Source organism: Somniosus microcephalus, chromosome 5 (genome assembly GCF_052327205.1).
Source record: "Somniosus microcephalus isolate GS21.2 chromosome 5, FLI_Smic_1.0, whole genome shotgun sequence".
In the NCBI taxonomy this organism is placed as follows: domain Eukaryota; kingdom Metazoa; phylum Chordata; class Chondrichthyes; order Squaliformes; family Somniosidae; genus Somniosus; species Somniosus microcephalus.
The window spans coordinates 9,599,732-9,625,563 of NC_140991.1; the positions used below are offsets into that span (position 1 = coordinate 9,599,732).

General features: G+C 49.4%; 1 protein-coding gene across 3 annotated transcripts in view; it reads left to right on the forward strand.

Annotated features, from left to right (window-relative positions):
* The window catches only part of zftraf1 (zinc finger TRAF-type and ring finger containing 1), a 168,636-nt gene that overhangs the window by 128,263 nt on the left and 14,541 nt on the right, over nt 1-25,832 (forward strand). For all 3 annotated transcript variants that reach the window (XR_015078323.1, XM_085987290.1, XM_085987289.1), the window contains exon 3: nt 19,625-19,836. Coding sequence is in view for 2 of the 3 variants with exons in the window: in XM_085987290.1 (XP_085843416.1) it covers nt 19,625-19,836 (212 nt within the window). In the remaining variant the exon portion in view is untranslated. The remainder of the gene's footprint in view (nt 1-19,624; nt 19,837-25,832) is intronic.

Consider the following 25,832-nt stretch of genomic DNA (forward strand, 5'->3'; position numbering starts at 1 on the left):
CAGTACTTCCCCGGAGTGGAGAAACTACGCCATGTTCTCCGCAGCCTTCAACATGTCATAGACGACGACGAACACCTCGCGAAGGCCATCCCCACGCCTCCACTACTCGCCTTCAAACAGCCGCCTAACCTCCAACAGACCATCGTTCGCAGCAAATTACCCAGCTTTCAGGAGAACAGCGACCACGCCACCACACAATCCTGCCATGGCAACCTCTGCAAGACATGCCAGATCATCAACACAGATACCATCATCACACGTGAGGATACCACCCACCAGGTACATGGTACATACTCATGTGACTCGGCCAACGTTGTCTACCTCATACGTTGCAGGAAAGGATGCCCCGGAGCATGGTACATTGGCGAGACCATGCAGACACTGCGACAACGGATGAACGGACACCACACAACAATTGCCAGGCAGGAGTGTTTCCTCCCTGTCGGGGAACACTTCAGCAGTCAAGGACATTCAGCCTCCGATCTTCGGGTAATCATTCTCCAAGGCGGCCTTCGAGACACACGACAACGCAAAATCGTCGAGCAGAAACTGATCGCCAAGTTCCACACACATGAGGACGGCCTCAACCGGGATCTTGGGTTCATGTCATGCTACATGTAACCCCACCTGACGTAGAGTCATCCAGACTCGAGTCGTCGTTGGCTTGTTCTCTCTGCACAGATGCGGCCGGACCTGCTGTGATTTCCAGCAAAGTTTTTTGTTTTTTTGCTGTTTTTCATACAGACCCCAGCATCTGCAACATTTGACCCCTTGTGACCCCACCTCATTGTTCTTTGATGTAATGTTTTCCTGACTGACCCGTTTGGACACCATTCACACCTTTGATTGCTGTGATTATCTCTCTGCCGAGGTTTGATAAAGGGCAGTTAGAAAGATTACCTGCAATCATCTGGCAGTTTTCTCTGACTATATATGCTGTGCCTGTATGCTTCTCTTCACTTCACCTGATGAAGGAGCAGCGCTCCGAAAGCTTGTGATTTCAAATAAAGCTGTTGGACTATAACCTGGTGTTGTGTGACTTCCTACATTTGTCCACCCCAGTCCAACATCGGCACCTCCACATCATTAATACCTATGTAATTGGCTTTATTTAAGTTTAAGACTCGTTTCCGACTGAAATATTTCACTCAAACTCAATGTGACATTTTACCATGTTATGATCACTCTTCCCCTAGAGGATCCTTTACTATGTGATTATTAATTAACCTTGTTGGAAGCTGTCGGATTGTCATTAAAGACCCAACAGGTTCACTGATGTCCTTTAGGCAAGGAAACCTGCTGTCCTTACCTGGTCTGACACTATATGTGACACCAGACCCACACCAACGTGGTTGACTCTTAATTGCCCTCTGATGTGGCCTAGCAAGCCACTCAGTTGTATCACCACCTTCTCGAGGCAACTTGCCAGTGATCCCACATCTTGAGAATGAATAATTTTATAAATATATATAAAGCAGCCAGATCCCTGCACTTCACCCCCACCCCCCCCCCCCCCAGTGCCCTCGAACTCCATACAAGCATTATCTCCTCGGTCTGTTTCTGTGTTTGTGGCTGAAAATGACTTGAAAATTGTCCTGGAGAATCTTTAAACACTAAACTCTGGAAATCTTTCATATCTAAAGCATTGTCAAATGCACAGATTTTGTAATAGGGAAACGTACATTTTTCTCTGTAGTTATTATCCTAGGAAGCTTAATTTAGAGTGCTTTTTTTCCCCCTTAAGATAAATATATATTTTTAAATTTCCAGTTCAGCAGAGCAGAATAACCTGCAATCTTTACGTTTGGGAATCTAATACCTGTGCTATCTGATTGTAAACATTCTAATTCATTTTTTTATTTCATTCTTGGTATGTGGGCGTTGCTGGCAAGGCCAGCATTTATTGCCCATCCCTAGTTGCCCTTGAGAAGGTGGTGGTGAGCCGCCGCCTTGAACTGCTGCAGTCCATGTCGTACATACTATCTACGCGATACACTGCGGTAAGAGCAGCAGGGTCACGGGAATGCCATCATCTCTGAGATCGCTTACACACCATCCCGACTTGGACGTATCTCCCTGTTCCTTCTTCATTACTGGGTCAATATCCTAGAATCCCCTACTTAAGACTTGAGACAGTGCAGAGGAGATTTACTAGGGATGAGGGACTTTGGTTCTGGGGAGAGACTAGAGAAGCTGGGATTGTTCTCCTTCGAGCAAAGAAGGTTAAGGGGAGATTTGATAGAGGTGTTCAAAATCATGTTCGAGTAAATAAGGAGAAACTGTTTCCAGTGGCAGAAGGGTCGGTAACCAGAGGACACAGATTTAAGATAATTGGCAAAAGAACCAGAGGGAAGATGAGAATTTTTTTTACACAGCGAGTTGTGATGATCTGGCATGCACTGCCTGAAAAGAAGCAGATTCAATAATAACTTTGAAAAGAGAATTGGATATATACTTGAAAAGGAAACATTTGCAGGACTGTGGGGAAAGAGTAGTGGCGTGGGACTAATTGGATCGCTCTTTCAAAAGAGCCGGCACAGGCACGATGGGCCGAATGGCCTCCTTTTGTGCTGTGCATTCTAATGGCTCGGGAGCACCATGGACTGCAGCATTTCAGGGAGATGGCCCACCACCATCACCTCAGGGCAACAAGGGATGGGCAATAAATGCCGGCCTTGCCAGCGTCATCCACCCCCTGAGAACAAACAGTAAATTCCAACTGGAAGCTCCAAATCACATACTGTAAAGTGCAGAGTATAATTCAGGCACTAACTGCCAGTACACGATAGAAATAGCTCTGTAAGCCTATACTCAGAGAGCTTAAAATAGACCACAAAATACACACTTGCACACCAGCATTTTTAGTAATTTATGCATGAGTCTGGTAAAATGGCCCCGACGCCAACACACTAACCTTTATCCCAGATTTATTATTGTTACATTCTGTTTGTCCATATTACAATTCTAGGGTACAATTCTAAAGTGGGTGCATGAACAGAGAGGCCTGGGGGTATATGTGCACAAATCGTTGAAGGTGGCAGGGCAGGTTGAGAAAGCGGTTAAAAAAGCATTTGGGATCCTGGGCTTCATAAATAGAGGCATAGAGTACAAAAGTGTGGAAATTATGATGAACCTTTATAAAACTCTGGTTCGGCCTCAACTGGAGTACTGTGTCCAATTCAGGGCACCGTACTTTAGGAAGGATGTGAAGACCTTAGAGAGAGTGAAGAAAAGATTTACAAGAATGGTTCCAGGAATGAGGGACTTCAGTTACGTGGATAGACTGGAGAAGCTGGGGTTGTTCTAATTGGAGCAGAGAAGGTTGAGAGGAGATTTGATGGCAGTGTTCAAAATCATGAGAGGTCTAGATAGAGAGAAACTGTTCCCATTGGCAGAAGGGTCGAGAATCATAGACTGGTTACAGCACGGAAGAAGGCCATTCGGCCCGTCGAGCCCGTGCCGACTCTCAGCTAGTCCCACTCCAGTGCCCTTTCCCTGTAGCCCTCCAAATTGTTTTCCTTCTGATACTTATCCAACTCCCTTTTAAAAGGTAAGATTGAGCCTGCCTCCACCGCCCTTTCAGGCAGTGCATTCCATATCTTAACCACTCGCTGCGTAAAAAAAGTTTTTTCTTACGTCACCTTTGGTTCTTTTGCTAGTCACCTTAAATCTGTGTAGTCCTGGTTCTCAACCCTTCTGCCAATGGGAACAGTTTCTCTCTATCTACTCTGTCCAGACCCCTCATGATTTTGAACACCTCTATCAAATTTCCTCTCAATCTTCTCTGCTCTAAGGAGAACAACCCCAGCTTCTCCAGTCTATCAACGTAACTGAAGTCCCTCATTCCTGGAATCATTCTCGTAAATCTTTTCTGCACCCTCTCCAAGGCCTTCACATCCTTAAGTGCGGTGCCCAGAATTGGACACAATACTCCAGTTGGGGCCAAACCAGTGTTTTACACAGGTTCATCATAATTCCACCCTTTTGTACTCTATGGCCTAGAAATTGGGTTTTGGCGCAGCGACGGCTTTAGCGCCGGAAGTTAGTGCCGGAGCTAAGTCGCGCTGGGCAGGCCAAAAATTCACTACTTCTGCGCCCAAACGGCTGCCGGCGCTGCTGAAAGCTGTTAGCGCCTGAAAACTGGCGCTATGCGCTGAATTTCGGCGCTATTCCGGCGCTGCGGCGCCCGCTGCGGTGCGGCAGGTTCGGGAAGTGCAGGCCTCCTTCCCTTAAGGAGGAGCTGCCTGCACCCGGCCGCGGCCCGCGATAATCTTTTTAAAAATGAGCCCGGCACCTCGGACAAGTGCCGGGCTTGCTTCTGTTCCGGGGGGGGTGGGGGGGCAGTCCGGGGAGGGAGCTGCGGCCAGGCGGGCGGCGGGAAAGCGGCCGGCCGCCGCGGGGCCTTTAATGCGCCGGCGCAACGTTCTGTAAGGCACCTCTGCCAGAACGTTGCTTGCGGCTGCCACGGGCGAGGCGGCCGCAACTCAATTTCCGAGTTCGGGCGGGTTACCATGGCAACCGGGACGCTGCGCACACCGATGACGTCATCGGTGCCGGCGCAGCGCTACCGGCCTAACGCCGATTTAGGGCCCCTGTCAATTTCAAAACTGGCCATAACTTCGCCGCTAGGCCCTCTAGCGCCTCAAAAGCGGCGCTAAGGCCAGTGAATTTCTAGGCCTATACCTCTATTTATGAAGCCCAGGATCCCGTAAGTCTTTTTAACTGCTTTCTCAACCTGCCCTGCCACCTTCAACGATTTGTGCACATATACCCCCAGGTCTCTCTGTTCATGCACCAACTTTAGGATTGTACCCTTTAGTCTGTATTTCCTCTCCTCATTCTTTCTACCAAGATGTATCACTTCACACTTTCCTGCATTAAATTTCAACTGCCACGTGTCTGCCCATTTCACCAGCCTGTCTGTGTCTTCTTGAAGTCTCACTCTCCTCCTCACTGTTCACTATACTTCCAAATTTTGTGTCATCTGCAAATTTTGAAATTGTGCCCTGTACACCCACGTCCAAGTCATTAATATATATCAAGAAAAGCAGTGGTCCTAGAACCGACCCCTGGGGAACACCTTCCTCCAGTCCTAAAAACAACCGTTCACCACTACTCTCTGTTTCCTGTCACTTAGCCAATTCTGTATCCATGCTGCCACTGTCCCTTTTAATCCATGGCCTTCAACTTTGCTGGCGAGCCTATTATATGGCACTTTGTCGAATGTCTTTTTGAAATCCATGTACACTACTTCAACTGCATTACCCTCATCAACCCTCTCTGTTACCTCATCAAAAAACTCTCAAGTTGGTTAAACATGATTTGCCTTTAACAAATCCGTGCTGGCTTTCCTTAATTAATCCACACCTATCCAAGTGACTGTTAATTTTGGCCCTGATTACTGTTTCTAAATCTTCCCCACTACCAAGCTTAAACTGACTGGCCTGTAGTTGCTGGGTTTATCTTTACATCCTTTTTTGAACAATGGTGTAACATTTGCAATTCTCCAGTCCTCTGGGACCACCCTCGTATCTATGGAGGAGTGGAATATTATGGCGAATACCTCCGTGATTTCCGCCCTCAATCCCCTCGGCATCCTAGGATGCATCCCATCCGCTCCTGGTGATTTATCTACTTTAAGTAGAGCCAGCCTTTCTAATACCTCTTTATCAATTTTTATACTATCAAGTATCTCCTCTACCTCCTCCTTCACTATGTCTATGGCAGCATCCTCTTCCTTGGTGAAGACAGATACAAAGTACTCATTTAGTACCTCAGCCATACCCTCTGCCTCCATGAATAGGTCTCCTCTTTGGTCTCGAATCGGCCCCACCCCTCCTCTTACTATCCTTTTAATATTTATATGCCTATAGAAGACATTTGGATTACCTTTTATGTTGCCTGCCATTCTATTCTCATACCCTCTCTTTGCCCCTCTTATTTTCTTTTTCACTTCTCCTCTGACCTTTCTATATAGAGCCTGATTCTCAGATATATTTGCAACCTGACATCTGTCATACTCGCTCTTTTTCTGCTTCATCATATTGGCTATCTGTTTCGTCATCCAGGGAGCTCTGACTATAGTTGCCCTACCTTTCCCCCTCGTGGGAATGTACCTCGACTGTCCCTGAACTATTTCCTCTTTAATTACAGTTTTGCCTGCCAATCTTTGATTCCAGTTTACCTGGACCAGATCTGTTCTCATCCCACTGCAATTGGCCTTCCTCCAATTAAACATTCTTACTCTAGATTGCTCCCTGTCCTTTTCCATAGCTAATCTAAACCTTATGATACTATGATCACTGTTCCCTAAATGTTCTGCTACTGACACTTGCTCCACTTGACCCACCTCATTCCCCAGAACCAGATCCAGCAATGCCTCCTCCCTCGCTGGGCCGGAACATACTGATCAAGAAAGTTCTCCTGAGCACACTTCAGAAATTCTTCCCCTTCTCTGCCCTTTCTATTTTTTACAATCCCAGTCTATATTAGGATAGTTGAAGTCCTCCATTATTACTGTATAGTTCTTGCACCGCTCTGTAATTTCCCTGCAAATTTGCTCCTCCATATCTTTCCCACTAGTTTTGGCCTATAGAATACACCTAGTAGTGTAATGGCACCTCTATTTCTTAACTCTAACCAGATAGATTCTGTCCTTGACCCCTCCAGGACATCCTCCCTAGCCAGCACTGTAACATTCTCCTTAACCAGTGCTGCCACACCACCTCCTATCTTTCCTGAACACCTTATAACCAGGAATTTTTAATATAATCCTGTCCTTTTTTGAGCCAGATCTCAGTTATTGCCACAACATCATATTCCCATGTGGCTATTTGTGCCTGCAGCTCATTTACCTTGTTCACTATACTTCGTGCATTCACATACATACACTGTAGAGTCCAGAAATAATAGAGGTGCCATTATACTACTAGGTATTGTATAGACCACCAAATAGTGGGAAAGATAGGGAGGAGCAAATTTGCAGAGAAATTAGAGAGAGGTGCAAGAACTAGAGAGTAGTAATAATACATACACTGTAAACCCATCTTAGACCATCCTGAATTCTCTTCATTTGACCCCACTATTTCTTACTTTAGTGCTCTCTGCCCCTCCCAATCCTTTGAGCACTTTATTTCCCCTTTCTAATATTACATCCTAGAAACATAGACGATCGGAGCAGGAGTAGGCCATTCGGCCCCTCGAGCCTGCTCCGCCATTCAATGCGATCATGGCTGATCATCCAAATTTAGTACCCGGTCCCTGCTTTCTCCCCATATCCCTTGATCCCTTTAGCCTTAAGAAATATATCCAACTCCTTCTTGAATATATTTAATGAATTGGCCTCTACTGCCTTCTGTGGTAGAGAATTCCACAGGTTCACCACTCTCTGGGTGAAGAAATTCCTCCTCATTTCTGTCCTAAATGGCTTACCACTTATCCTTAGACTGTGACCCCTGGTTCTGGACTCCCCGACCATCGGGAACATCCTTCCTCCATCTAGTCTGTCCAGTCCTGTCAGAATTTTATAAGTTTCGATGAGATCCCCTCTCATTCTTCTAAACTCCAGCGAGTACAAGCCCAATTGACCCAATCTCTCCTCATACGTCATTCCTGCCATCCCAGGTATCAGCCTGGTGAATCTTCGCTGAACTCCTTCCATGGCAAGAACATCCTTCCTCAGATAAGGCGACCAAAACTGCACACAATACTCAAGATGTGGTCTCACCAAGGCCCTGTACAACTGCAGCAAGACATCCTTGTTCCTGTACTCGAACCCTCTCGCTACGAAGGCCAACATGCCATTTGCCTTCTTAACTGCCTGCTGCACCTGCATGCTTACCTTCAGCGACTGGTGCACAAGGACACCCAGGTCTCGTTGCACTTCCCCTTCTCCCAATCTATTGCCATTCAGATAATAATCTGCCTTCCTGTTTTTGCCACCAATGTGGATAACCTCACATTTATCCACGTTATATTGCATCTGCCATGCTTCTGCCCAATCACCCAACCTGTCCAAATCATCCTGGAGTTTCTCGGCATCCTCCTCACAGCACACACGCCCACCCAGCTTTGTGTCGTCTGCAAATTTGGAGATATTACATCTGTTCCCTTGTCTAGATCATTAATTAATATATATTGTGAATAGCTGGGGTCCAAGGACCGATCCCTGCGGTACTCCACTAGTCACTGCCTACCACTTGGAAAAAGACCCGTTTATTCCAACTCTTTGCTTTCTATCTGCCAACCAGTTCTCTATCCAAGTCAATACCTTGCCCCCAATCCCATGTGCCTTAATTTTACACGCTAATCTCTTATGCGGGACCTTATCGAAAGCCTTCTGAAAGTCCAAATACACCACATCCACTGGTTCTCCCTTATCTATTTTACCAGTTACATCCTCAAAAAATTCCAGTAGATTAGTCAAGCACGATTTACCTTTTGTAAATCCATGTTGACTTTGTCCGATCCTGTCACTGTTTTCCAAGTGCTCTGCTATTACATCTTTTATAATGGACTCTAGCATTTTCCCCACTACTGATGTCAGGCTTACCGGTCTATAATTCCCTGTTTTCTCTGTACCACCTTTTTTGAATAGTGGGGTAACATTAGCTACCCTCCAATCCGTGGGTACTGTTCCAGATTCCATCGAATGTTGGAAGATGATCAGCAATGTATCTACTATTTCTAGGGCCACTTCCTTAAGTACCCTAGGATGTAGATTATCAGGCCCTGGGGATTTATCGGCCTTCAATCCCATCAATTTCCCTACAAATACTGATTTCTTTCAGTTCCTCCCTTTCATCAGACCCTATGTTCCCCGACATCTCTGGGAGGTTATTTGTGTCCTCCTTTGTGAAGACAGAACCAAAGGTGCCCATCCCCCTGCCAAATTAATTTAAACCCTCCCCAACAGCACTAGCAAACCCCCCAGCGAGGATATTGGTTCCGGCCATGTTGAGGTGCAATCTGTCCAGCCTGTACAGGTTCCACTTCCCCCAGAACCGGTCCCAATGCCCCAGGAATCTGAAGCCCACCCTCCTGCACCATCTCTCCAGCCACGCATTCATCTGCTCTATCCTCCTATTTCTATACTCACTCGCGCATGGCACCAGGAGTAATCCGGAGATTACTACCTTTGAGGTCCTGCTTTTTAATCTCTTTCCTAGCTCCCTCAAACCTGCCTGCAGGACCTCATCCCTCTTTCTATCCAATGTCGTTAGTACCAATATGGACTATGACCTCTGGCTGTTCACCCTCCCCCCTCAGAATGTCCTGCAGCCGTTCAGTGACATCCTTAACCCTGGCACCAGGGAGGCAATATACATAGAAACATAGACGATAGGAGCAGGAGTAGGCCATTCGGCCCTTCGAGCCTGCTCCGCCATTCAATGAGATCATGGCTGATCATCCAAATTCAGTACCCTGTCCCTGCCTTCTCCCCATATCCCTTAATCCCTTTAGCCTTAAGAAATATATCTAACTCCTTCTTGAATATATTTAATGAATTGGCCTCAACTGCCTTCTGAGGTAGAGAATTCCACAGGTTCACCACTCTCTGGGTGAAGAAATTCCTCCTCATCTCAGTCCTAAATGGCTTACCCCTTATCCTTACCCTGTGACCCCTGGTTCTGGACTCCCGCCATCGGGAACATCCTTCCTGCATCTAGTCTGTCCAGTCCTGTCAGAATTCCATAAGTTTCAATGAGATCCCCTCTCATTCTTCTAAACTCCAGCGAATATAAGCCTAATCGACCCAATCTCTCATACGTCATTCCTGCCATCCCAGGTATCAGTCTAGTGAATCTTCGCTGCACTCCCTCCATGGCAAGAACATCCTCAGATAAGGCGACCAAAACTGCACACAATACTCAAGGTGTGGTCTCACCAAGGCCCTGTACAACTGCAGCAAGACATCCTTGCTCCTGTACTCAAATCCTCTTGCTATGAAGGCCAACATACCATTTGCCTTCTTAACCGCCTGCTGCACTTGCATGCTTACCTTCAGCGACTGGTGCACAAGGACACCCAGGTCTTGTTGCACTTCCCCTTTTCCCAATCTATTGCCGTTTAGATAATCTGCCTTCCTGTTTTTGCCACCAATGTGGATAACCTCGCATTTATCCACATTATACTGCATGTGCCCAATCACCCAACCTGTCCAAATCATACTGGAGTTTCTCTGCATCCTCCTCACAGCACACATGCCCACCCAACTTTGTGTCGTCTGCAAACTTGGAGATATTACATCTCGTTCCCTCGTCTAGATCATTAATATATATTGTGAATAGCTGGGGTCTTAGCACCGATCCCTGCGGTACCCCACTAGTCACTGTCTGCCACTCGGAAAAAGACCCGTTTATTCCAACTCTTTGCTTCCTGTCTGCCAACCAGTTCTCTATCCAAGTCAGTACCTTACCCCCATCCTGGAGTCACGCCTGCAGCCGCAGAAACACCTGTCTGCTCCCCTAACTAGCAGATCCCCTACCACTATTGCTCTCCCACTCTTCTTCCTCCCCCCTGTACAGCTGAGCCACCTGTGGTGCTGTGGACTGGCTGTACTCCCCAGAGGAACCATCGCCCTCAAGTACTCGGAACCGAATACGGGTTGGAGAGCGAGATGCATTCAGGGGACTCCTGCACTACCTGCCTGGTCCTCCTTTTCTGTCTGGCGGTCACCCATTCCTTTTCTGCCTGCACACTCTTTATCTGCGGGGTGACCACCTCCTGAAACGTGCTATCCACGAAGCTCTTAGCCTTGCGGATGCACCACAGTGACGGCAGCTGCTGCTCAAGCTCCGAAACCCGGAGGTCGAGCTCCTCCAGCTGACGACACCTGCACACGTGGTTGTCCAGGAGACGGGAAGCATCCTGGAGTTCCCACATGGCACAGGATGTGCATTCCACGGGACTGAGCTGCCCTGCCATGCCTCTATTTAATAGGCTATTAACTAATTTACAGAAACTTAAGACTAAGATTCAAGTTATTAATAAAATAGTAATTTAATATAGTATTAACTGTTACTAACCTCCAAGTTTCTGCTTAATTCCTAACCAGCTATTTAACCCTGGTCCCTACCTTTGAAAGGTCACAGTTTCCTTTGCTCTTAATCAGTTACCAGCTATCCTGTGATGTCACTCCTGGATTTTTTTTTCCCTCTCTGTTCCCGACCAGGTTCCATGCTCTGCTCAGAGGACACAGATTTAAGGTGATTGGCAGAAGAACCAAAGGCGCCTTGAGGAAAAACTTTTTTATGCAGCGAGTGGTTAGGATCTGAAATAAGTACCTGAAGGAAAAAAAATTGCCGGTTTACAGGGAAAGGGTGGGGAGTGGGACCAGCTAAAGTGCTGTTGCAGAGAGCTGGCACGGGCTCGACGGGCCGAATGGTGGCCTTCTGTGATATAACCATTCTCTGATTACAACACATGAAAATTGCGAAGCATCACATTTTTACAGGAAAAACACAGTTGAGTGAGAAAGAGGGGAAAAAATTGAGTTAGCTGCTTCCATTTTTAATAAAACTGACAGCTAAGTGTAATTCATGATTTTGAACACCTCTATCAAATCTCCTCTTAACCTTCTCTGCTCTAAGGAGAACAGCTTCTCTGGTCTCTCTACATAACTGAAGTCCCTCATCCCTGTTACCAATCTAGTAAATTTCCTCTGCATCCTCTCCAAGGGTATATGCGGATGCCATCTCCCTGTGTCATGCACCCTGCCCCTGCCCGAGTTGGAATAGCGGGCAACCTGGCAACAGGACTCGGCCAATTCCACTCTGTAACCAAGCCACACGAGCCCCTGATCTTCTCTCCTCTGTGAGCCAAGATCAGTAACTCATCATGAGGAGACTCGGGCAAAGAAGCCATGTCCTTACTGCAGCACGTGGATTGGAGCTGCGCTGCTAATGGTGAGCGACACTTGGGAGGCTTGCTGCTCTGCCTTCGTGACCTGTCCAGCTGTAAAACACTTGACGGCTGAGAAATTACATTCCATTGCTCACTCAGTGCTGGCCTTAGTCACCTGTACAGGGCCAGGATTGATCATACACCAAGGCTTGTCCCTGAGTCTGGAAGATACTGTACCTCATTCTACCTCGTCTACCTCTAAATGAAGCACAGAATTAATAAAATGTGTAGTTTTTGTGGTAAATGTATTATTTCTGGAGCGAATAATAATTCTTGTTGATGGGAAGTTTTTTTTTAAACATCTTACTCCCACTTGTGGTTGGATTAGAAATCTTCCAGCTTTAAGAACACACATCTTTTCTTTAATAAAGATTTATAGTGCTTGTTTGCTGTAAATGTCAGGCTTTCTGCCCCCACCCACTGAAGGATCTGGATGCTGCCGGATTTCGCGAAGTTACGTCACCGATCATTCATCATGTGTTGGGCTGAGAGGGTGAGTGCTGGCAGGCTATTCGAGCGTGGAGGGCGTTGCAGCTCAGCCCAACCCAATCCTCTTCTCATCCCGGCAGTCACACACACTCCAGCAGCCTTCTGCTGACACTTGATAGAAAAAGCGCATAATTGTTCCATTCCCCAGTGCTGATCATCAGAACTTTATTAGAAAGATATATATATAGATGCAAAAACAAACCTCAAACTGTGAGAATGAATAGGGAAGACTGCAGAGAGATAGAATCAGCTTAGGAAGAAGGCACATATCTGGCAAATGCAATTCAGTGAAGATGAATATAAAGTGCTAAATAATAATAATCAACTTTATTGTCATTGTTAGTGCACAAGTGCAGTACAACGAAATGTAGGCTTGCGGCTCCCGAGAGTGTACATTTAGGTTAAGACATTTAAACATTCAACATACATTTGGCTTGTAATACATTTAACATAAACATAACCATAATAAAGTGCATTGGCAGATGTGCAAGCTTTAGAGTTTATTTGTGGAGTTCAGTAGGATGACAGCCCTGGGAAAGAAGCTGTTCCTAAATCTGGTCGTACGGGTGCGAATGTATCTGTAGCATCTCCCAGATGGCAGGAGGGCGAACAGACTGTGGCTGGGTCCAGTAGCCGGGTGCCGGTAACAGAAACTGGAAAAATACCGTAAAAGGCCAAATTTCCCATGGAGTGGAGGGATAGATGGCAGTATGGATACACAGATCCAGACCTACACACACTCAGATCTCAGGATACAGGTGCATTGATCTAGGGGTACGGACACACAGATCTCGGTACAGGTGCATTGATCTAGGGGTACGGACACACAGATCTCGGTACAGGTGCATTGATCTAGGGGTACGGACACACAGATCTCGGTACAGGTGCATTGATCTAGGGGTACGGACACACAGATCTCGGTACAGGTGAATTGATCTAGGGGTACGGACACAGATCTCGGTACAGGTGAATTGATCTAGGGGTACGGATACACAGATCTCGGTACAAGTGCATTGATCTAGGGGTACGGACACACAGATCTCGGTACAGGTGAATTGATCTAGGGGTACGGACACACAGATCTCGGTACAGGTGCATTGATCTAGGGGTACGGACACACAGATCTCGGTACAGGTGCATTGATCTAGGGGTACGGACACAGATCTCGGTACAGGTGAATTGATCTAGGGGTACGGACACACAGATCTCGGTACAGGTGAATTGATCTAGGGGTACGGACACACAGATCTCGGTACAGGTGCATTGATCTAGGGGTACGGACACAGATCTCGGTACAGGTGAATTGATCTAGGGGTACGGACACACAGATCTCGGTACAGGTGCATTGATCTAGGAGTACGGACACAGATCTCAGGGTACAGGTGAATTGATGTAGGGGTGCGGACAGACAGACATCTCGGTACAGGTGCATTGATCTAGGGGTACGGACTGACAGATCTTGGTACAGGTGCATTGATCTAGGGGTATGGACAGGCATATCTCGGTACAGGTGAATTTATGTAGGGGTACGGACAGACAGACATCTCAGGGTACAGGTGCATTGATCTAGGGGTACGGACAGACAGATCTTGGTACAGGTGCATTGATCTAGGGGTACGGACAGACACATCTCGGTACAGGTGAATTGATGTAGGGGGGCGGACAGACAGACATCTCGGTACAGGTGCATTGATCTAGGGGTACGGACACACAGATCTCAGGGTACAGGTGCATTGATCTAGGGGTACACCGGATACTCAGATTTTGCAAAGTGGGATTGAGGTGGAGAAGGCCATTACAGGTCACTTGGGTTCCTGGGTTTAATATACAGGGCATTGAATACAAAAGCAAAGAGGTGTGGTTAGGCTATGGTTACAGTTTCAGACATCCCATTATAGAGGAGCTATGAAAGGCATAAACAAAGGTGCAAAGCAGGTGATTCCAGGAAGTATAATGATGAGAGACTTGGGAACTAAGTTGTATACACGAGAGCAGAGATGGTCACGGGAAGGTCTGATAAAAGAGTCGGACATTATTAAAGACTTTGAGAGGGTAAATAATGAAAGATTATTTCCACTCAGCAAAGGGAGGCAAATAAAAAGAATAGCACTGAAACATCAAGGGGAGGTTAGAAAAATCTTTCGCACAAAGGGTTGTTAGAACATAGATTCCATTACCATGGGGACATATTGAAGCCAAGTTAATTTAAGTTAAGTTTACGTTCATTTAAGTAAGCCAAGTTAGATAATCATAGAATAGTACAGCACGGTAAGTGACCATTCAGCCCATCGAGTCTGCGCCGGCTCGAAGAGCAATCCAGTTAGTCCCGCTCTTTCCGCATATCCCTGCAATTTTTTCTCCTTCAAGTATTTATCCAATTCCCTTTTGAAGGCTACTATTGAATCTGTATCCACCGCCCTATCAGGCAGCAGGTTCCAAATCCTAACCACTCGTGTAAAAAGGATTTTCCTCATGTCGCCTCTGGTTCTTTTGCCAATCACCTTAAATCTGTGCCCTCTTGTTATTGGCCCTTCAGCCACTGGAAACAGTTTCTCTTTATTTACCCTGTCTAACTAATTTAATCTATTTAAACCCTTCATGATTTTAAATCTATCAAATCTCCTCTTAGCCTTCTCTGCTCCAAGGAGAACAACCCCAGCTTCTCCAGTCTATCCACTAACTGTAATCCCTCATCCCTGGAACCATTCCAGTAAATCTCTTCTGTACTCTCTCCAAAGCCTTCACGTCCTTCCTAAAGTGCGGTGCCCAGAATTGGACACAATACCCCAGCTGGGGCCGAACCAGTGTTTTATATAAGTGATAAACACTTGATGAAGAAAAATAATAAGAGTGCAGGGAAAAACAGGGGACTGGGATTACCTAGAATTTACAGCACGGAAACAGGCCATTCAACCCAACTGGTCTATGATGGTGTTTATGCTCCACATGAGCCTCCTCCCACTCTACTTCATCTCACCCTATCAACATCTCCTTCTACTCCTTTCTCCCTTTGTGTTTATCCAGCTTCCCCTTAAATGCATCTCTGCTATTCGCCTCAACCACTCCCTGTGGTAGCGAGTTCCACATTCTCACCACTCTCTGGGTAAAGACATTTTTCTGAATTCCCTCTTGGATTTATTACATTACATTGGCTCTACGGCACAGAAACAGGCCATTCGGCCCAACCAGTCCATGCCAGTGTTTATGTTCCACTCGCGCCTCCTCCCGTCTTTCCTTATCTAACCCAATCAGCATAACCCTCTATTCTCTTCTCCCTCATATGCTTATCTAACCGCCCCTTAAATGTATCTACACTATTCGCTTCAACCACTCCCTGTGGCAGCGAGTTCCACATTCTCACCACTCTCTGGGTAAAGAGATTTCTTCTGAATTCCCGATTGGATTTCTTGGTGACTATCTTATATTGATGACCTCTAGTTTTGCTCTTCCCCACAAAACATTCTCTCTGTATCCACTCTATCAAAACCTTTCCTGATTTTAAAGGCCTCTATTAAGTCACCCTCAGCCTTCTCTTTTCAAGAGAAAAGAGACCCAGCCTGTTCATCCTTTCCGGATAGGTATACCCTCACATTTCTGGTATCATCCTTGTAAATCTTCTCTGCACCCTCTCCAGTGCCTCTATATCCTTTTTATTTATAATATGGCGACCAGAACTGCACGCAGTACTCCACATGTGGTCTAACCAAGGCTCGATACAGGTTTAGCATAACTTCACTACTTTTCAAATCTATCCCTCCAGAAATAAACCCTAGTGCTTGGTTTGCTTTTTTTATGGCCTTGTTAACCTGTGTCGCTACTTTTAGTGATTTGTGTATTTGTACTCTGAGATCCCTTTGCTCCTCTACCCCATTTAGATTCTTATTTTCCAAGTAATATGTGACCTCCTTATTTTTCTTACCGAAATGTAATACCTCACATTTATCTGTGTTGAATTTCATTTGGCAATTATATGCCCATTCTGCAAGTTTATTAATGTCTTATTGTAATTTGTTGCAGTCCTGCTCAGTATTGGCTATGACCACCCCCCCCCCCCCAAGTTGGTGTCATCCGCAGATTTAGAAATTGTATTTTTGATTCCCAAGTCTAAATGGTTAATATAAATTGCGAACAACAGTGGTCCCAGCACTGATCCTTGTGGAACACCACTACCCACCTTCTGCCACTGTGAATAGCTACCCTATTAGTGACTATCTTATATTTATGGCCTCTAGTTTTGGACTCCTTCACAAGTGGAAACATTTTCTCTACATCTACCCTATCAAACCCTTTCATAATTTTTAAAGACCTCTATAAGGTCACCCCTCAGTCTTTTCTAGAGAAAAGAATCCGTTATAACCTCTCAGTTCTGGTATCAGCTGTGTAAATTTTCATGCACCTTCTCAAGTGCCTCTATATCATTTTTTTGTAATATAGAGACCAGAACTGAGCATATTCACGAGGGTTTTAATGTATGAAAATTACTAGTTGAAAAATCGACACCCTATTTGGAAGAGACCAGTGCTTTTTTTTATACAAGTAACACAAGGGTAGCAGAAACAGTTGCCACTCTGCCTCCTTTACGCTGGTTTCGGCATTCTCGTAAGCATGGGGCTGGTTGCTGGTCTGGCGAGGAGCTGCCATGCACTGGGATCCCTTTGAGACATTTATCGTCTGGGCAGTACACAAAAAACAGTGGCGGAGAGCCAAGTGGGTGTTGTCATTCGTGTGTTTAGCTCCAGTGGTGGGAGTACCATGGACACGATGAGTCGAAGGGCCTCGATCGATTCTGAAATCTCGACAGTACAGGAGATGACAGAGTCCATTTTGATTTTTAATTTGTTAGTAGCACTCTCGCCTCTGAGTCGGTAGGTTATCGGTTCAAGTCCCACTCTAGAGACTTGAGAACATAATCCAGGCTGACACTCCCAGTGCAGTACTGAGGTAGTGCTGCACTGTCGGAGGGTCAGTACTGAGGGAGCACTGCACTGTCGGAGGGGCAGTACTGAGGGAGTGCTGCACTGTCGGAGGGTCAATACTGAGGGAGCGCTGCACTGTCGGAGGGTCAGTACTAAGGGAGTGCTGCACTGTCAGAGGGGCAGTACTGAGGGAGTGCTGCACTGTCGGAGGGGCAGTACTGAGGGAGCGCTGCACTTTTGGAGGAGCAGTACTGAAGGAGTGCTGCACTGTTGGAGGGGCAGTACTGAGGGTAGGCTGCACTGTCAGAGGGGCAGTACTGAGGGAGTGCTGCACTATCGGAGAGTCAGTACTGAGGGAGCGCTGCACTGTCAGAGGGGCAGTACTGAGGGAGTGCGCTGCACTGTCGGAGGGGCAGTACTGAGGGAGTGCTGCACTGTCGGAGGGTCAATACTGAGGGAGCGCTGCACTGTCGGAGGGTCAGTACTGAGGGAGTGCTGCACTGTCAGAGGGGCAGTACTGAGGGAGCGCTGCACTGTCGGAGGAGCAGTACTTAGGGAGCGCTGCACTTTTGGAGGAGCAGTACTGAAGAAGTGCTGCACTGTTGGAGGGGCAGCACTGAGGGTATGCTGCACTGTCAGAGGGGCAGTACTGAGGGAGTGCTGCACTGTTAGAGGGGCAGTACTGAGGGAGTTCTGCACTGTCCAAGAGGCAGTACTGAGGGAGCGCTGCACTGTCAGAGGGGCAGTACTGAGGGAATGCTGCATTGTCGGAGGGGCAGTTCTGAGGGAGTGCTGCACTGTCGGCGGGGCAGTACTGAGGGAATGCTGCACTGTCAGAGGGGCAGTACTGAGGGAGTGCTGCACTGTCAGAGGGGCAGTGCTGAAGGAGCGCTGCACTGTTGGAGGGGCAGTACTGAGGGAGTTCTGCACTGTCCAAGAGGCAGTACTGAGGGAGCGCTGCACTGTCAGAGGGGCAGTACTGAGGGAACGCTGCATTGTCAGAGGGGCAGTACTGAGGGAGTGCTGCACTGTCGGAGGGGCAGTACTGAGGGAGTGCTGCACTGTCGGAGGGGCAGTACTGAAGGAGCGTTGCACTGCTGGAGGGGCAGTACTGAAGGAGTGCTGCACTGTTGGAGGGGCAGTACTGAGGGAGCTCTGCACTGTCCAAGAGGCAGTACTGAGGGAGCGCTGCACTGTTGGAGGGGCAGTACTGAGGGAGCGCTGCACTGTCGGAGGGGCAGTACCGAGGGAGTGCTGCACTGTCAGAGGGGCAGTACTGAGAGAGCGCTGCACTGTTGGAGGGCAGTACTGAGGGAATGCTGCACTGTCGGAGGGGCAGTACTGAGGGAGCACTGCACTGTCGGAGGGGCAGTACCGAGGGAGTGCTGCACTGTCAGAGGGGCAGTACTGAGAGAGTGCTGCACTGTTGGAGGGCAGTACTGAGGGAATGCTGCACTGTCGGAGGGGCAGTACTGAGGGAGTGCTGCACTGTCGGAGGGGCAGTACTGAGGGAGCGCTGCACTGTCGGAGGGGCAGTACTGAGGGAGCGCTGCATTTTTGGAGGAGCAGTACTGAAGAAGTGCTGCACTGTTGGAGGGGCAGTACTGAGGGAGCGCTGCACTGTCGGAGGGGCAGTACTGAAGGAGTGCTGCACTGTCGGAGGGGCAGTACTGACTGAGCACTGCACTGTCGGAGGGGCAGTACTGAGGGAGCACTGCACTGTCGGAGGGGCAGTACCGAGGGAGTGCTGCACTGTCAGAGGGGCAGTACTGAGAGAGCGCTGCACTGTTGGAGGGCAGTACTGAGGGAATGCTGCACTGTCGGAGGGGCAGTACTGACTGAGCACTGCCCTGTCGGAGGGGCAGTACTGAGGGAGCGCCGCACTGTCGGAGGGGCAGTACTGATGGAGCGCTGCACTGTTGGAGGGGCAGTACCGAGGGATTGCTGCACTCGGAGGTGCCATCTTTCAGATGACACTTTAATCCAAGGCCGCGTCTGCCCTCTCAGGTGAGCATAAAAGATCCCATGGCACTATTTCCCTCACCCAACATCACTAAAACAGATTATCTAGTCTGTGATCTCATTGCTGTTTGTGGGAGCTTGCTGTGTGCAAATTTGGCTGCTGCATTTCCTACATTACAACAGTGACTACACTTCAGAAAGTACTTCATTGGCGGTAAAGTGCTTTGGGACATCCTGAGGTGGTGAAAGACGCTATAGAAATGCAAGTTAGTCTATCTCTTCATTTGAGAAAGTGTAAGCACTTAGATACCATCTAATAGTCTCCTGTGTTGTTTCCCCCTCCTCCGTGCCAGGGTGACGCAGTGTAAATACAAGCGGATCGGATGCCCATGGCAGGGGCCGTTCCACGAGCTGACCGCTCACGAGGGGGAATGCGGCCACCCCACCAAGACCGGCAACGAGCTGATGGAAATCCTGGACGAGATGGACCAAAACCACAAGAAAGAGATGCAGCTCTACAATAGCATTTTCAACCTACTTAGCTTTGAGAAAATAGGGTACACAGGTAAGGGCGGCATGTGCTTTCATCATATACACTGAGCTGGTACTGCTTCCTGAGAAAAGGTGCAAAAACACCTTCCCCGAAAGTGAGTCGCTGAGCTGTAGAGACCAGGACTGTCCCCGGTTTGATCCCTGCTCCGTGCTGATGGTCAGCAGATTCTCAGCAGGGCAACAGTAGGGTGGTTGCAATCGGCCCCAGTACCCCTTGGTTCAGCACAGGCAAATCAGCCAGGGCTCCCACTCCTGGTCGCTGGCCAGTAACCCTCCCCCCTCACTGGAAAGCACACAAGGTCGATCGCAGCTGAGATGCCCCGGTCGTTGAATAACCTGCCAGTAATATCACTGCCTGGGCTCACGTGTGCCGAATGGCCGCTAAGGGCGTGACAGCAGGGGGGGGTGGGCGCGGATGTCGGGCGCCTGCCAGATCTAAAAGGAGTAAGATGGGGAAAAATACCTGTTTATCCTGTGCTCCCGGCACAGAGAATCGCACAGCGGAAGAGCAAGTCAGTAACTCAGGGTTGTGTTGCCATGTCTGGCCCGCACTCCCGTTTAACCGCGCGCTCTGTACGGGGACTGTAGGATCACTGAATGTAATTCCCTGTGGTACCTGATTTTAAAATCTGGTAATGTTATTCTGTAATAATTGTATAATAACAGGCAGTCGGAATGTTTCATTCTCAAAATTGTTTGACTGACATAACCCAGTTGTAGATATTACAGCGCAGCCTGTTATGTCCTTTCAGTACCTCTAAACACCAGGCGGGGGCAAGTGGTAAATTCATTAAACTGGGAGCCATTATATTACCAAATATAATTCACTCCCCGGGTCTGGTGACTGGTTGTCAGTGATGGACCCTTCGGTTATTATAAAATAGGTTATTCCTGCATGCGTTTATTTGGGCAATTACAGCTTCTTGAAATTAACCCCGCGCAAATGTTTGTACCAGGAGTAATGCTGCCAGTATAAACATAGTAGGAGCAAGTGTCAGTGGCAACAAGTTGCATTTATATAGCCCCTTTAACATAGTAAAACATCCCAAGGCGCTTCACAGGAGCGATTATCAGATAAAATTTGACACCCATCCACGTAAGGAGATATTAGGACAGGTGAAAAGAGGGAGGTTTTAAGGAGCATCTTAAAGGAGGAGAGAGAGGCGGAGAGGTTTAGGGAGGGAATTCCAGAGCTTAGGGCCTAGACAGCTGAAGGCACGGCCGCCAATGGTGGAGCAAAGAAAATCAGGAATGCACAAGAGGCCAGAATTGAAGGAGCGCAGAGATCTCAGGGTTGTGGGGCTGGAGGAGGTTACAGAGATAGGATGGGGCGAGGCCGTGGTGGGATTTGAAAACAAGGATGAGAATTTTAAATTGGAGGCTTTGCTGGACTGGGAGCCAGTGTAGGTCAGTGAGCACAGGGGGTGATGGGTGAACGGGACTTGGTGCGAGTTAGGACACGGGCAGCAGAGTTTTGTATGAGCTCAGGTTTACAGAGGGTGCAAGATGGGAGGCAGGCCAGAAGATCAGATCACTCCCTCCAGTAACCTGTTTATGCAAATCATTGCCCTTTATCTTCTATAGTATGGGTTGATGAGGCCTGTTGTAAGGACCAGCTACTACTGTCCCCCTGTAGGCGTCAGTACACGAGGCTGATAACAGCTTGAACTGTGAGGGTAATCGCAGCTTACTGGCTCATTTTGCAAGGTACTGGGCAGGGAAGCCACGCTAGCTTGGAGGAGTCGGGAAATCGGGAGCACGCTATTGCAGCAGCTCCACTGCCGAGCTGGGTGGAGAAACACAGGGTAGTGAGGCTGTGGAATTAGGGATTGAAGCAGATGCTGTGGCACCATTTAAAAATAGGTCAGATCGGTGATTGAAGGAAAGGGGGAGTAATCGGCAACTGGAACAGGGCGGGCTCATGGGATTAGGACCACTGCTCGTGAGGATAAACGCCAGCACCGACTGGTTGGGCCGAACAGCCTGGTTCCATGTTGTAATTTCTGTGTAAATAGCAGAGGAGAATTTCATTTAAAGAAAGACTACTGCACTGTTAAAAAGTGCTTACCTTTTCTGTAATGACTGCAGAGTCCCTGAAATTTGGCCACAGTCGTATTTGAAAGAAATAATGATCTTTAATGTGATAAAAGGACTCGATGGGGTAGATAGAGAGAAACTGTTTCCTCTGGTGGGGGAGTCCTGAACAAACAGGCACAATTTTGAAATTAGAGGCAGGTAATTCAGGAGTGAAATCAAGAAGCACTTCTTCACACAAAGGGTAGTGGAAATCTGGAACTCTCCCCCCCCAAAAGGCTGTGGATATTGGGGATCAATTGAACATTTTCAAGCCTGAGATGGGTAGATTTTTGTTGGGTAAGGTTATGGAGCAAAGGCAGGTAAATGGAGGTATAGATCAGCCATGATCTGATTGAATGGCGGAACACACTCGAGGGGCTGAAAGGCCTCCTCTGGTTCCAAGGCATGGAAGATTTTGTTTGGGCCAGAAAGTTGGGGGTGCAACAACGACCCGCTCAGCACGTGCACACAGTCATCTCCGAGCACTTTACAGAGCAGTGAATAAGAATTAGACACCCAGTAGGGGAGGGAAAGGAAAGAGAGAGATTGGGGAGGGGGCAGAAAGCACAGAGGTGATGGGGGATGGGGACAAAGTGTCTGAAGGAGCAGGCACTGATGGTGGGGCGGGGGATAGAGAACAAAGATCACACGAGTGGAGGAGAAGCTCCACGCAGGGACATAACGCTGGAGGAGGTTAGCTGGGGAGAGGTGATTGAAGGATCCTTTGGGGATCTTAGTTCACTAGACCACAGGGAGTGAGTGCAGCTTTGGCAAGGACAGGATCGCTGGGGATTGCAGGCCCTTTGTGCGGATGAGGTGCCTGTGGACGAATTGTAGCGGGCGGGCGAGAGAATTGAATGCAGCGCGATGGTAGGAAAGCAAGTGAGAGAGGGAATGAGGGAAAGGTGGGAGAAAAAGTAAGTGAAAGACGTCAGGACTTGGCGAGAGTGCCAAGAGAAATGGTGCATAGTGGGAGAGAGAGAGAGACGGGTAGGAGGGAGGGACGGGTGCCTGCAGGAGCTGGCTGGGAATTCAGGAGGGAGCTGTGAGTGGGAGAATGTGAAGGGGAAAAGGGGAGCGAGTGAGGACAAGGAGCAGATGAGAGCACAGGACGGGAACATTGGGGAGAGGGAGTCCAGAGAGCAAGTGGAGAATGGTTGTTTGATTTTATGACTTTTTAATGAAAAAGAAGAATTTTCATTTGAATGAAAACCTTTCTCTTTTAGCTCTTTCTGCACCACATGCCACTGAGTAAATGGGGAGGACATCTCTTTCACCAGCGCTGCAGCATAACTGGGGAAGGTGTGTTGGAGAATGGCCCCCTCACCATTTCACCTCCCAACCAGTAAGACACCTTGCCTCACTCTGTGTGTCTGAACCGGAGGGTGGTAGAAGAATTCAGGCATCAGCCCACGTACTGGTGGATAGCCTAGAGCAGGGATGTCTAGCTGCTGGGGCTCGGAGCCTGATACTTGTGGCAAAACCAGGGAGTGGGCCCCACACGATTGCATAATAACGCAACCTCCATTCACAAAACAGCGACACCACCATCCTCCTTTACCCCACTCGTCCACCCCTGAAGCCTGGTTCTTTCCTCTTGTTCTTTTCCTATCTTCCTCTCCCCTTTCTCTCTGTGTGTCTCTCATTCACTCATGTTCTCTCTTCCCCCATCCTCTGTCTCTCTCCCTCTCCATTTGGCTATCTGTGTTTCTTCTTTGTTTCTCTCTCTCTCGTTCAGGTCACAGTACGTCTTTAGAAAGCTTACTTTATCTCTCAGAATATAATTCCCACTTCGGATGGCGTTTCCTCTGTGAACACAGCATGGGGACCGGGGCCACTAACGGAGCACGGGGAGTGGGAGAGAATGGGGCCGGGGTCACTAACACAGCACGGGGAGTGGGAGAGAATGGGGCCGGGGTCACTAACACAGCACGGGGAGTGGGAGAGAATGGGGCCGGGGTCACTAACACAGCACGGGGAGTGGGAGAGAATGGGGCCGGGGTCACTAACACAGCACGGGGAGTGGGAGAGAATGGGGCCGGGGTCACTGACACAGCACGGGGAGTGGGAGAGAATGGGGCCGGGGGAGAGAATGGGGCCGGGGTCACTAACACAGCATGGGGAGTGGGAGAGAATGGGGCCGGGGTCACTAACGGAGCACGGGGAGTGGGAGAGAATGGGGCCGGGGTCACTAACGGAGCACGGGGAGTGGGAGAGAATGGGGCCGGGGTCACTAACACAGCACGGGGAGTGGGAGAGAATGGGGCCGGGGTCACTAACACAGCACGGGGAGTGGGAGAGAATGGGGCCGGGGTCACTAACACAGCACGGGGAGTGGGAGAGAATGGGGCCAGGGTCACTAACACAGCACGGGGAGTGGGAGAGAATGGGGCCGGGGTCACTAACGGAGCACGGGGAGTGGGAGAGAATGGGGCCGGGGTCACTAACGGAGCACGGGGAGTGGGAGAGAATGGGGCCGGGGTCACTAACGCAGCACGGGGAGTGGGAGAGAATGGGGCCGGGGTCACTAACGGAGCACGGGGAGTGGGAGAGAATGGGGCCGGGGTCACTAACGCAGCACGGGGAGTGGGAGAGAATGGGGCCGGGGTCACTAAGGGAGCACGGGGAGTGGGAGAGAATGGGGCCGGGGTCACTAACGGAGCACGGGGAGTGGGAGAGAATGGGGCCGGGGTCACTAAGGGAGCACGGGGAGTGGGAGAGAATGGGGCCGGGGTCACTAACGGAGCACGGGGAGTGGGAGAGAATGGGGCTGGGGTCACTAAGGGAGCACGGGGAGTGGGAGAGAATGGGGCCGGGGTCACTAACACAGCATGGGGAGTGGGAGAGAATGGGGCCGAGGTCACTAACGCAGCACGGGGAGTGGGAGAGAATGGGGCCGGGGTCACTAACGCAGCACGGGGAGTGAGAGAGAATGGGGCCGGGGTCACTAACGGAGCACGGGGAGTGGGAGAGAATGGGGCCGGGGTCACTAACGGAGCACGGGGAGTGGGAGAGAATGGGGCCGGGGTCACTAACACAGCACGGGGAGTGGGAGAGAATGGGGCCGGGGTCACTAACGGAGCACGGAGAGTGGGAGAGAATGGGGCCGGGGTCACTAACGGAGCACGGGGAGTGGGAGAGAATGGGGCCGGGGTCACTAACGCAGCACGGGGAGTGGGAGAGAATGGGGCCGGGGTCACTAACGGAGCACGGGGAGTGGGAGAGAATGGGGCCGGGGTCACTAACGGAGCACGGGGAGTGAGAGAGAATGGGGCCGGGGTCACTAACGGAGCACGGGGAGTGGGAGAGAATGGGGCCGGGGTCACTAACGGAGCACGGGGAGTGGGAGAGAATGGGGCCGGGGTCACTAACACAGCACGGGGAGTGGGAGAGAATGGGGCCGGGGTCACTAACGGAGCACGGAGAGTGGGAGAGAATGGGGCCGGGGTCACTAACGGAGCACGGGGAGTGGGAGAGAATGGGGCCGGGGTCACTAACGCAGCACGGGGAGTGGGAGAGAATGGGGCCGGGGTCACTAACGGAGCACGGGGAGTGGGAGAGAATGGGGCCGGGGTCACTAACGCAGCACGGGGAGTGGGAGAGAATGGGGCCGGGGTCACTAAGGGAGCACGGGGAGTGGGAGAGAATGGGGCCGGGGTCACTAACGGAGCACGGGGAGTGGGAGAGAATGGGGCCGGGGTCACTAAGGGAGCACGGGGAGTGGGAGAGAATGGGGCCGGGGTCACTAACGGAGCACGGGGAGTGGGAGAGAATGGGGCTGGGGTCACTAAGGGAGCACGGGGAGTGGGAGAGAATGGGGCCGGGGCCACTAATGGAGCACGGAGAGTGGGAGAGAATGGGGCCGGGGTCACTAACACAGCACGGGGAGTGGGAGAGAATGGGGCCGGGGTCACTAACGGAGCACGGGGAGTG